The following is a 13,371-nucleotide window of genomic DNA, read 5'->3' on the forward strand; positions in this document are numbered from 1 at the left end:
CCAGGGCTGCCTGTAAATGTCTGGGGCAGTTGGCAAAATGATAATTTCTTAGGGACAGTTTCTTACATTACAGCCTTGGTGGTTGGAGAATGGTAAATGGAACTGTTACTTTTCCAGGCCTCAGTGTGATAGTGTAATTTGTGTGTAGGTGTGAAATATGTTTGTGCAATGTTTCTGTGGGATTCACTGTGTGCTTTAGGACATTGGAGAGAGATGCTTTTGTGTGGCAAGGTGCCAAGAGACATGACAGTTGTTTGAAGGTGCTGCTGGGCTTGGAATCTATTTCTGATCAAGAGATTGTCAAGCAGAAACTGCCAGAAGTTCATTGAACATGCAAGTTTCAAACAAGTAGTTCCTGCTGCAGAATTGTGCAGTGCTGGTAGCACGGGGCAGCCAGTGTTTGCTGTGCACAGAAACAGTGGTGGGAAGCTTAGGCTGAGGCATCATTGGCAGGATGGACAGAGCAGAGGGGGAAGCTGCTGCCAGCTCCTTGCTGGGCATTGTTCGTGTTCACCTTCTCCTGTAGGCAGGAACAGAACTTTGCAAGCAGGAAGAGATGCAGGGCAGCAGTCCTGGCCACTTGAGGTCATGGTCCACAAACTTGTTTTCTCCTTGATTTGCCCTTTGGTGCTGTGGTTTTGGAACAAAGGCAGACTGACTGGGAATAAAAAGATTAATTTTAGGGCTGGATTGAGTTCCCCTAGCTCAGTCACAGCAGGTCAAGTGACTCAAGAGATTTGTGACTCCCCAGGGACATGGGTTCGCGTTTGTGCAGGGAATATGTCATAGCTGAGGTATAGAGAACAGAAATTGACTTGTTGGTGTTTATTTTTAGAGTGGTTGATAGACCTGGAAGTTGTTGAATTTATACAAAGAAGCTCCATAAAAATAACTGGCACCAGATGTAGAAGCAATAAACAAATGGCGTGTTAAGTCTTGAAACTGTGCTATGTAACCCAAGAAGTATTTTCACCTATTGGCAGCTTCCTCTTTATTATCTGCAGAAGGAGAGTGATGGAATTTACTAGCTGTTAAACAATTTAATTCTTCATTTTTAAAAGGGCTCATTAAATGTGTATCTCACTACACTTAGCCTGAGCTGGTTGACGATGTTTGTTGCTGGCAGTCATGGGAATCTTTTGGTACCAGTGTGTCAGCAAGAATTAAACCCTAGGAAGCAGCCTGTCACCTGACTGCTGCCTTACTTCTGGGTTTGATTGCATTTGGTTCAGATCTGAAATGAAAAAAGTGACACCAACAGACTGTCTGTCTCTGTGCATAACATACCCCCCCCAGTACAGTAAATATGGGAATCACCAATGTGTTTGGAATGCTCTGCTTTTGGCAGTACTTGGACCCAGTTTCACCATTTCAGCAAATGAGGTTTATTGCCTTCTAAAAAGCCTATTTCAAAACACAGTGTCCCAGGAGAGAAAAAACAAATTGTTTACACAAGCAAACTAGGAGAGAAGAGCTAAACACCCACGCTTCTTTCTTCAGGAGTTCCCCTGCTAAGAGTTTCTATGAACTCATTAATCCAGTGGGGAAGGAGAAACTTTTTAGTTCCAATCAATTGGGTCTTGATGTGACTGCTGATGCTGCTGAGGAAGGAAAGTTTGGTTTTGATGGTATCCACCATTCAAAAAGAAGGGGAATCAAAAAGAGGAGGGAAAAGTGCTCATCCCAAAACCTAGGGAGGACTTTAATTCCTGCTAGTCTGGAAGGAGACAGCCTGGGCGAGGCTTTAGGCTGCTCTCCTCACTGTTAGAGCCAGCTGGTGCTGTGGCATCCATTCCTCCCTCTCTGTCTGTGGGCTGTATGTGTCCTGGCCTTTCAAGGGACTGGAGGAAAGAAGCAGATGGGGAATTACTAGGGTATGATGATCTTGGTCCACCTTCTTAAAAACAAAAGTGATGGAATAAGGGGAAGGGATGAGAAGGCTCCTCAGACCTGCACAAATGAAGGTGTTGTGGAACTTGCATGGTGTCCACCTTATACTGGGAGGTGTCCCTGCCCATGGCATGGGGGTGGAACTCTAGATGTCCTTTAGGACCCCTCCCAACCTAGACTGTTCTGTGATTCTATCAATATGAAATCCTGCCTGTCTGGCATCCTTATGCAAGTGGCTTGGAAGAAACAGGTAGAAAAGGAGAGGAGCTTTAGTAGGAAGTAGAAAACAGTGAAAACTGAGAAGCAGGAGGATTGGATTGGTGGATGGAGACCTTACAGGTTCAGGGAAAGAAGCTGGCAGAGCCATGAGGCTTCATCCCCAGGGGTTCAGCTGAAGAGTGAAGGCAAGCTGGGTGTAGGGGCTGTGGCAGGAGAGTCTGGGGCTGCCCAGGACCAGCAGAATAAGAGGATGCTGCTGGAGATGGGAAAGGGGAAGAGGGTTGGGAAAGCAGCAGTAGCCTTTGCACTGCTGATGAATTTACAAGTCAGCTGTTGACAGAAGGTGATGGGGTTATCAGGGGGAAGAGTTGCAGGGAGAAGTCTGAGGGAACAATTGTGCTTGGGAGGAGGATCAAGAGGAGCCCCACGAGGACGGGAAGGGTGACCTGTGCCTACGTGACTTGGGAGTTACACAGGTTGGGAGCCGAGCCAGGAAGTTTGGTTCAGGCTGACATTGCCAGTCCCACGGTGCACGCAAAGAAAACAGGAAGAGGAGTGGAATTAACTTGAGACAGATATTTCAACAGCCATCAGTTTCGAATTTCCTGGGTTTCATTGCTGTGTGTCATAACCTTGTTTTTACTATTTAAGATTTTTTTTTCCATAAAGAAATAGGATGGAAGGAGAAACATTTAAGACTGTTTATCAGAGTCGTATGTTATGATTGACTTTTTTCTTTGGTGAACGTACATTTGGAAATGTAGTTGTAAATTCTAAAAATATTTGAATATTTGGAACTCCCTTGTCCCTCAAAAAGAAAACATCTCCAAGGTGAGTCCCTCCACCTCTCCAGTCCTGCAAATAAACAGAAGTTCAATAGTTGTATGAAAAAAAAAGAAAACTTAGTATTTCAGAGCATAGTTGGTCAAAGTTGTGCATGTATTTTATAGATCAGTCACTCTTTATAACCAGTCTTATAGACCTGGTTGTTATGATGAATATAGAAGTGTCTGAAATTATTTTGAGAATTTCAAATGACCTCCTGATTTTTCCAGATAGCACAATGCATGGTATTGCTTCTACCTGACATATCTGCAGACTTGGTTCTGAAGAACTGGTATATTTCCCTATTCATACCCCTCCTCTGACCCAGCTAGATCCTCTAACAGGCAAGAAATAGACTGTGCAAACAGAATTTTCTCTCCAGGATTTGATTTGTGGGTTTGTTTTGGTTTTTAACCTCCTAGTAACACAAAATAAGTGCAGGCATTTTGTGCAGGCATTCCATCTCCTCTGGTGTGTGTATGCAGAGCTCACAGGAGAGTGACAACGTGTGCTTTGGGTGTATCCTGCTTGCTGTGTTGGCACACCCGTGCAGCAGTGAGCTGGCACACATTCATGGCTCAGTCTGCTTTTTCCAGTCTCTTACAGGAACAAATGACACATTCTGAGCCTGGTGGTGGCTTTCCCTCTGTGTAACACAGGTTAGCAGTGCTGGGCTGTGGTGCTGCAGAAGGTGTCAAGTCACCAGTGGGGCTAACCCAGTTCCCAAGCCTGTATCCTTGCAAATTTTCTACAATGAGCAGTTATCTGCTCATTGCCAGTGGATCTGAGCTAGGTTAGGACAGTGCAAACTCTGCTGTAGGCAGAAGTGTTGTTACATGGACCATCCTTGTGGGGAGAGCAGATGACCTTGGCGTAACTAATGCAAGATTTTCTTGGAGTCTCTTCCGTGCATAAACCAAAACAAACAGGTCAAGACATAAGCACTGTTCTTTTGAAGTTTTTCTAGTGAAAATATTTTCTTTTGTTCATTTAGAAATAAATCTTCTCCTTGGTGCTCAGCCTCATGGTTTGCTGTGTTGGTGCACCCTCGAGGGTGTGGAACCACATTAAAAGTGTGCTACAAAAAGTGCTTCTTAAATCTGCAGCATTCTTCAAAAATTAGTAGTGAGTGCTTAGTGAAAAAAGAAGCAAACTGTCCATCATGTCTGATGTCCAGCTGTTTAAAATAAACAGTGCAACCACAAAAACTCACATGTGATCTTCCTCATGCAGTCTGCTGGATTGCATTAACCTCTTGGTCGGAAAGCACTAGTGCAAATATAACTAACGACAAGCAAACAAAATTGTTATTGAACAGAAAGCAAATCCACCCCTGCAGCTGGAGTGCCCTCAGGTTAGTCACTTGGTGTTGTTCAGGATGTGGGATGCTTTGCATTCCTAAACAGGCAGCTTGAAAATGGATCCTTGCAAGAATTTCACTGCCTTCACACCAGCTGACCTACAACACTTAGTATACTTCCTTTAGGAGGCAAAAAATCAGGATTCATCACTGCAATTTTTCCTCATTTGTTTAAACTTGGATAAATATTTGCCTATCTCTTACTAGGTGAGCTGCCCAGGGTATTTTTAAACATTTTCCCGGTGGTAGATAAATAATAGTTGTGGTTTGTTTAGATTGTCCATGTAAAAAAAACATACATCCAAATTTTTATCCTTCCTATTGATATGTAGTTCCAACAGTACATTAATTTGTTTGCTCCAAGTTCAGTTGGTTTTTTCCCACAGTTTTTTGTGCTTGGGGGTGTGTCATTTGCTAATAAATACAAAGTTAAAAGTCTGATTTATTAATTATTTAAGCTGATATTATGCTTTTTAACTTAAAGCTTCCTTTTGTGTTATGCAAATTTAGCAATTCCCTTGTGATGAAATGTAAAAATGGATTTTGGAGCAGTGGAAGTCTCCCCCCCATGTGAAACGGAGTAAGAATAATTTATGCTTTTCCTCTGATATTTTGGTATTGCAAAAGAAGCAAACAAAACAAACCAAAACCCCACCAAAAATAATACCCACCCTCCCCAGCACACACTTCCCCATTCCTTCCCCTTCCCACTCTGTGACGTCTTTGCAAAAACCAGAGGTCAGAAGGGGCTTGCAGAATTCAGCTGGTCCAGCCCTCCCTGCAGGCTGATCAGGGGATGGGACCTTGTCCCACTCCTGTGGTCCCACCTTTCTTTCCTGTGCACGTGTCCTGGTGGCACTGAGGGGTTCCTGTAAGTCACCCCTGTTTCCAGTGTCTGGAATTGTCACTTCTGCGTGGTTCACTCAATGAGAAAACCCTCTGACATAGGGCAGTGCTGTTCTCAGTTTTCATGGGGAACAAAAACTAATTACACATCAAAGTTCTCACCAAATGTGAGGCACATTTCTTAAATCACAAGAGTGCATAAACTCTGGTACTTCTGGACTGTGCATAGACCAGAGAGGGCACAAATGCTTCCTGGAATCCCAAAACATCTTTCTGTTTTAAATACAATGCCACACTCTTTAGGTTTGTCGCCTTGGTGCTTGTGAACTTAGTGTTTGGTATAAAACCTGAGTTTCTGTGGTCCACAAAATTTACTATTTCATGTAATATGCTGAAAGTGTGAATAAAGAAGAAAGGGTGAAATTATTCCTAACTAATGCTAAGGGCTAAACTGAGGAGTGTCCCAGATGATTACATCTTAACAGTTTTGATTAAAGAATTAAAAAATGAGCCTTTACCATGGACTCAGCTGAAATAAAGCAGTCTATATTTAACTTAGTGTACTCAGCTCAGAGGAAGAGCAGCCTGTGTACTGGAAATAAGCAGTTTCTGTCACTGGAAGCTATCCAAAAAACAAGGTGCCAAGTGTGGTGCATTTCTGATGATCTGATTCCTTAGTTAATAGCCAAACCATTAGATTAGTGGTTTTGAATGTGTCACACAAAGATGAGCATAAGGTCAACACCAGAATAAAGAGAGGGGTGTTGGTTCCCTGGTTAATCATTGCCCTGTGCTGAACTGAGGTGCACAGCACAAGCTTTTAAATGGAGCTTGGAATTACAGCCTAAGGGGCTCCTGATCTTACAGATTCTTCTTGCACACCATGTAATGCCCTGTGCTAACTCATTCCAGTAATTATGGCCATCCATGGAAATATTTCTGTTGATTCTATGAAATGCAGGATGTAGTTTCTTTGCCATTGGCTGCCTCCTGAGCAGCAGTTTACTTTGCAAAACATTTCATAGGGAATATTGAAACCATTGCTTGCTATTATAAGGAGTTATTTTCTTACAAAGAGATAAATGTTAAGCATATTGGTGATGCAACAAACACAACTAGAAAATGCTATTGCATTAGAATTAAAAGAAGATATATTTGTCATTGTTTGTGGTATACAAACTACTTCACATTTTTTTTAGTAATAAAGAGCCTAAAAGATATTTAGGGCTTTAAAAATCACAGGTTTTGCAGTTCCTTTAAGATCACTTTTCTGTCTTGCAGTACATGTCTCATATTTACTTTTTAGGTCAAACAACTTCTAGATCTGTCTGCCATTGTTTCCCATTTGTGCATTGCTTTGGGTGAACAAATGCAATCCTTTTCAATGAATTATGTGAAGAAGAGTTTATCAAAAGAATTTGTGTTCCCCTAGCCCTGAATAGAGAATTGCTCTTACTGGAAATCAGCTGAAGCTTTTCTGGAAGCATTGAGCAAAATGAGCACAAGCTTTGATGTACATGAGACTCTGCCACAAGGAAGAAATGTTTTAAGGTGGGACAAGGGGGAGTGACTTCAAAGTGACATGTCTGTCTAGATGTAGGTGCTGAACCCCGTGTCCCTTTGCATTAAAGTGTCACTAGGAATTCTGGAGTTCCTCTAGACCATGAAACAATTCAAGCAATTACTTTTTCTTGCTTCTCCCAGGAAGTGCAGCTCTACGTTAAACTTTTTAAAGATGTTTGAAAACACTTGTGAATGTTATTCTTTTTATTATTCAGTGGTTTTGGCAGGAACAGTAAGTGGAAATTACAGAAATACTGCAAGAAACATTAGTTTTTTGTGAGGTATGTAGGCCAGGGAATTTGGGAAGAATAAAAACCTTCTGAAAGGTTATCCAAATCAAAGTCAATCTCCTCCTATATTTATTTCCCTGACATTTCCAGAGGCAAAACAAGACATGAATGTATCAACAAACAATCATTCTCTTATGAGAGGCTTGGTAGTATCCTCCATGACTGAATGCTGTGCCAGAGGAAATGGCTTGGGGTTTTATTCCCTTTCAGTAATGTGGAAACTATGCCATGGGAGCAAGCAGGAAGAGGTTTTTTAGTGGAGGAGAGGAAGAAGAAACTTGGGAAGGGGTGCAGTGGGACAGTGCTAGCAGCAAACAGAGCTCTCCTGGTGGGGTGCTGTGCTTTTGCAACATGCCCTGCTCCTACCAAGCTCTTGTAGGAGGCTTTTTTTGAGGATTGGCTTTTCTGAGGCAGTCAGTGTTTGCACAACTGTGTGCTTCTGCTGGAAAGAGTGATGCCATGTCTGCTCATGTTGATGGGAGCAGAGCCAGGATGAATCTTGTGCCCTTCAGATGGGATTTTCAGATGCTTTCATTTCTGAATTTATGGCTTTGTAGATAAAAGAGGTGGGTAGACAGCTGGGAGTGAGACAGTGGATCTGCCCAAAATCTGATGGGACTTAAAGCCTCTCCTGAGAGTGCTGTACTAAAACAAGTTCAAAGTAATAACTCCTCTTTATCCTTTAGTCTCATAAAAGGCTGCCAGCACATAGGATCTGGAACCAAGGGGAAAAAATAAGCCTGCTGGCAAAAGATTGGTTGAGGCAGGAGTGATGACAGGCTGAATGCAGATGTAGAAAGACCAGTGGATAAATCTGGCAGTGATGTTCCCACTTTATGCCATGACTGATGCATAGACTGGATCACAGCCCCTGGAATTCGGTCTGTCCAGGTGGGTTTCTTGTCACAGCCCCTGGAGATCAGTCTGTGCTGGTGACAGCTTCTTAAACATGGCTGGTACTTCATGGTGATGTGGAGTGTCCTTGGAGAGCTGGCTGTGATTTAGCATCATTGTTATGCTAAGCCAGATGAGCAGCACTGATACAATTTACCTGTGACGCCCCTCACTGCCTTTGGAAAGTTGCAAATTTCTGCTTCCTTTGCAGTTTATGAAGACAGCATTGTTTCCTGAAAAGGATTGCTAAGAGTTGCTCATGGCCCTTCTGCCTTCATGTAGGGAATGTCTTTGTAAAATCATCTTTACACCCAGGGCAGAAATACTGACTGAAGTACTCACTGACCTCATACTGGTGGCTTTCTTGGAGGAGCAGCTCACACAAACACATTATTATGTTTAGGTAACAAAAAACAGTATAAAGAGTGCTTGAAGGAAAAGGAGAGTGAGGGAATTTTTGTTCTTTGCAAGGTTTTAAAACTCTTTAAATAAAATGGCAAAATACAAACATTTTGTAAAACTCTTTGTGTATAAAGGGTGACTTTCCATTTTCGCTGTATGTCTTACTTGTTTTCTACAAGTAATGTGCCCTTGCATTACTTGAATTAAAAAAAAAAAAAAAAGAAAAAAGACTGTAAACCCTTTCTGCAGCCGGAAGAATGATGGAAATTAGGATTTCTTTTTACATAATCCCCTCACATTTTGCTTGTGGATACAGCTGTGTTAACACAATGCAACATTTGAGTTGAGAGATCTGCCAGATCCTGGCACCAGCGATAGTTTGCAGACTGAAGGTCTTATTTGATAGATTTTCAAAGTGATACTGTGCTCAGTTGTATCTGTGTTCCTGGAAGGAGGCTTGCAGTCAGCTTCTCAGAGGAAATACTTTCAAAAGGAAAAGTTTAATTTTGCCAAGATTCAGATAAGGTCAGAGTAATTGGACAAACCAGGGCTTTGTAGGTTAGAGATGAACACAGCCTGCTCCCTGGGACTGGCAAATGCACTGGGAGAACAGGGAAATGAACTGCATGAAGATGATTACATTTGCTGAAAATCTGAAGTACTGTGTATATCTCGTGGCACATTGTCAAGTGTAGAGTTGCATTTGAGCAGGGTGGTTTGTTTTTACTTTTTTTTATTATGTAAAATGTATTTATCCTTCCCGTTTCTGGTTTCTACTTTAACCCACCAAAAAATGGGTTCACCAAATTAATTTTAGTTATTTTAATACTGTGTATTTATAAATTGCTGTAAAAATTGATTGTAATATAATGCTAATTCACCATAAGTTTTACAAGTACATCTGTAGCAGCTTCTCCCTAACTTCTGACCTTTGCCAGCTTATACATAAATCTGGAATGATATTTTCTCCTGTGTTTTCTTGGCTGCAGAACAGTAAAACCATTACTTCATTTGCCTGAGGTAGTTTCTGTGAGTCTGTGCTCAGTGATTGCACAGCCTTTACAGGCAGAGAATGAAAGAGGGCAGACTGAGTTTCTTTAGTGGGGTAAATCACATTTAAAATGCAGGAAAAATAAAAAGGTGATAATTCTGTGGGTCAGCCAGCAAAAGGAAAGCTGCAGATCTCTTCCTTCAGTGGTGGCATATGTGGAATCTCTTCCTGATATCTTTTTGTCTTGTTAGGTTGGCCAAAACATCAAAAATCCTAGTTAGGAACCAAGGAACAGGAAGCTAGTGCAGCTGGACAGCCTTGATTCCTTAGGAAAGAGAAGAGTTGGGATTGTGGGAGGATTGTGGGCAGGGAGTTTGTACAGATTGCTGTGGCTGAGCTTGGGGGAGGCAGAGACAGACTGTTTTGTCTTTGGGCTAAAGAAAATGAGATGTTTTGCTTTGTAAAAGCAGGATTGGAATGAGAGGATTAAAGGGAAGTATCCTGAAAAGTCCAGTGAGGTGGTCTTGTCACAGACATCTTTTTATGAAAAATCCTTTTTTTAGGATTTTTCCTCCTGAGAAGCTGAGGGGCCTCAGGAACAAAATGTAAACATTGATTATCTGCTGCTGTGGAATGCAACAGGTAAATCTTTGATTGGCCCATCTTTGATGTTTCTAATTAATGGCAAATCACGAGCCACAAACCTTTGTTATCGTTCTTTCTTTTTCTATTCTTAGCTGGCCTTCTGATGAAATCTTTTCTTCTATTCTTTTAGTATAGTTTTAATGTAATATATATATCATAAAATAATAAATCAAGCCTTCTGAAACATAAAGTCAAATCCTCATCTTGTCCCTCATCCTAAGACCCCTGTGAACATGGTCACAGTGGTCTAATATAGTTAAGTATAAGAGCATACCAAAAAATCCAAATAAAATTGCAGCAGAGGGAGTAAAGCAGGAGCTGTTTTGATGAAGAGTCAGAAATCAGATTGCATACAAGCAGGTGGAAGGTGCTCTGGCATTCCTGTGTGAGTGAAAACCAGCAGGAGAAGGGAATGGAAGACAGATAAAAAGCACCTGTTTTTTGAAACATACAGCTTGCATGAGCATCATGCAGTAGCATTGGACTTGAGGGAGGTTTGCCAAGCAGACAGGTCATGCCTTGTCCCTGCCCTGTCCTGTTGGTCACACACAGGAGCTGCAGGAAGGCAGTGCTGTGGGTCGGGAGTGTCTGGGGGAGCTGGGACAAAGCCCTGGGACACAGAGGAGGCTTTTCCCTCCAGATGGCCAGGCAAAAGGAATGAATTACACAGTGAGCTGGCCCCTGCAGCCTGGTGACATTTCCAGGTGGGTTTCTGGGCAGGCAGCACCTGGGCAGTGTCTGTGTGAATCTGCCTGAGTGAATCTGTCTCGGTGCCTGGAGCACAGGAGGAGGAGAAGAGGCTTCTCTGCAGTAGGTGCAGGAGATGACAAGCTTTGCTGACTTGCTCCACCCAGCTTCTCAGTCAGAGGATGGAGATTTTTTGTTTCTGACAGCCTCATGCCGTCCAAATTCAACAAGGACAGTTTCAGAGCAGTGGTTTCCCAGCCTGCCTTGGGTCTGAGTAAGATCAGATGTGCACAGCTATGGAGAGAAATGGAGCCTCCTGACAGCAGGTTTTTTTTTCTCTGCAGTTTTTTCTGCATGGTATGGAAATAACTCTCTGCTCCAAGGTAGGAGCCTGCCCCTGGGTTTTGGGGTGTTGCAACCAGCCTGGCTGTCCATTTTACCAGCAAGCCCTAATATCTTGTGTTATTGAAAAAGAAGTATCAGCACCAATAGAACCCTTCCCAACAAACACAAAGAAGCCCAGCAGTGTTTCCCATTGTGCTGATTTTAGTCAGGAATACTAAAACCCACTCAGACATTAAATATTATTTAGGTTACCCTAAGTTAGTTTTAAATTACTTATAACCATGAAAAGTGGTGGGGATTGAGGCTGTGTGGAGCTGAGAAGAGCCCAGTTGAGGCTTAGAGTTAAGGTCCTACAGATAGCAGTAATGTTGCATAAATAGTGACAGTAATAGAAGTTTAGAGCTCCAGAACCTCTTACAAGTGAAATAAGCAGTGGTTTTGTTTGAGGCTTTCTTCTGACTGGAGTCATACCACTCTTTGAAGTACACAAACTGTGTGTGTGTTTTCCTTCCTCCGTACATTTGAGTGGAGAATGTAAAAATGCCAGCATGGTCTTGTTTTGGTAATAGGATTGCATGCAGACATCCTTGTGGTTAAATTGAAAAAAAAAAAAATTAAAACCCATGAGATTTATTGTGAAGGGGTTGTTGTTTGCAAATTGAGTGACTAATGACTGAGAATGGAGATGTACAGACAACAGCAGGATCTTGCTCATAACCCTCTAATGTAACTCCTTAACACTCTCAGGTGAAAATTTTCTTTCCAGAATTGATCTAAAGAAGATTTTTAAAAAATATATAATTTCTTATGCTCCCCAGAGGGGACCAGCTGTTCTGTCCCCTTGTGTATGTGGCAAATGAGGAGACAGAGCTCAACTCATTTAATAGCACCTGCAAAACCACCCACTGAACATCATCTCTTATGGAATTAGTGCAGTCAAGTTATTTAAGCACACTTCTAGGTAAAGAAACACAGTTCACAATTCTTTAGAGCTTCACCAGGAGTGTATCCTTTAAATAAACTGATTTATGAAGAAAGTTGGAATTTTTTATTTTTAAATTTTTTTCTCAGCACTATTTTTTTGTCTTCTCTTGCTCATTCCCCAGTGTTTGGTTTTCACAACAGTGCAGAATTCAAGATTTTACTTTGAGCATTCAAAGTCTGCAAACCCTGCCTGGAAAACTGGTATGTTGCTGAGCTTCCTGCCATGGCTGCTTTTGGAAAAATGTAACCAATTCTAGTGCTCTTGTGGTAGGACCTCTGGAAACAAGATGAACTATTTAAAGCCTCTTGCTACATATTAAAACTAAAATGTTTCTTTGCTCCTGCTTGTACCTCTCTGTTTCCTCAAGTACTTTTGTTTGACAGTGCTTTTCGTTTAACCCTTCTGCCTTGGTCTTCCTCACTCCTGTCAATTCTTTCTCATAAGGCATTAGAGGGAAGCAAAGCATGCATGTATTTGGTGTGGGGTGTGTGTCAAATTTGGGGTTTTACCTGTCAGCATTCTCTGTCCCAGCTGCTTTGTTCTGCTCCATCTCCCTCTGCAGCCACACCACTAAACTTGGTGTTCACTGCTGCTGAAGCCTTTTATTTTAATTTCTGCTTGTATCAAATCAAAAACTGTGTCTCTGTCTCTGCTCTGTAATGTTTTGCACTTGTATTATTTGCCCCTTTTGGTAGCTGAAACTTCCAACAAAACTCCCTGATATGTGGTTGGAAAATGTGTGTGCAAGGAGAAGAGTTGGGACACGGTCGCAGCTTACCTGTAAAAATCCTAAGATGACTTTTTAGCCATGGAAATGAATCCTGCTTGGTTCAGAAACTGGTTACAAATTACTGGTGTGAATTGGTTGTGGCTTTAGAGGAACTCTGCTACTCTACTTCAGATGGAGATCCCCCTCTTGATTTTCCTCACTGTATTGTCCTGGGTGTTGAACTGTTCCTTCAGTTTACCTGACAGCAGAAAATGCTGTTTCTTCCTAAATTCATCTTCAGTTCCTGACTTGAATATGACTCAGTTGCATTTTAGAAATCTGAAGCAGCATTTTTGAGGGGTGTTTGGGCTTTTTGTTGTTGTTGTTTGCTGGTTTTTACTTTAATGGCAGACTGTTTTCTCCCTTGTGGGTGATTTTAAACTGTTTTTTTTCTCTCCTGATAAGTCCTGCTAATACTGTAATATTTGAGACTGGATTGTAATGACATCTAACATTTTGTTCTGTTTGTACTGCAGACTGAGGTCAAGTAAACAAAGAAAGCAATCATTATGTTTTAGCATTCTTTTTTAATGAGCACATTAAAATCTAGTCACAGCTACAGGATCAGCTGTGAAAAAGAAGGGAGAGATACAGAGCTCTGAGTAACACTGTATTTTTGAAGCAGTTTATGGAAAAATAATGGACTGAAGGGATATGGAA

At 41.8% G+C, this 13,371-nt stretch overlaps 1 protein-coding gene across 3 annotated transcripts in view; it reads left to right on the plus strand.

Moving 5' to 3' along the window:
* RIN2 (Ras and Rab interactor 2) overlaps positions 1-13,371 on the plus strand; it is a 61,099-nt gene that overhangs the window by 7,841 nt on the left and 39,887 nt on the right. The window contains exon 3 of one of the 3 annotated variants that reach the window (XM_058802761.1): positions 12,064-12,142. The exons of the other annotated variants lie outside the window; for them this stretch is intronic. Within the exon in view, the coding sequence (XP_058658744.1) occupies positions 12,064-12,142 (79 nt within the window). The remainder of the gene's footprint in view (positions 1-12,063; positions 12,143-13,371) is intronic. 3 annotated transcript variants of the gene reach the window in all.

The sequence above is a fragment of the Ammospiza caudacuta genome, chromosome 3, assembly GCF_027887145.1.
Source record: "Ammospiza caudacuta isolate bAmmCau1 chromosome 3, bAmmCau1.pri, whole genome shotgun sequence".
Lineage (NCBI taxonomy): Eukaryota > Metazoa > Chordata > Aves > Passeriformes > Passerellidae > Ammospiza > Ammospiza caudacuta.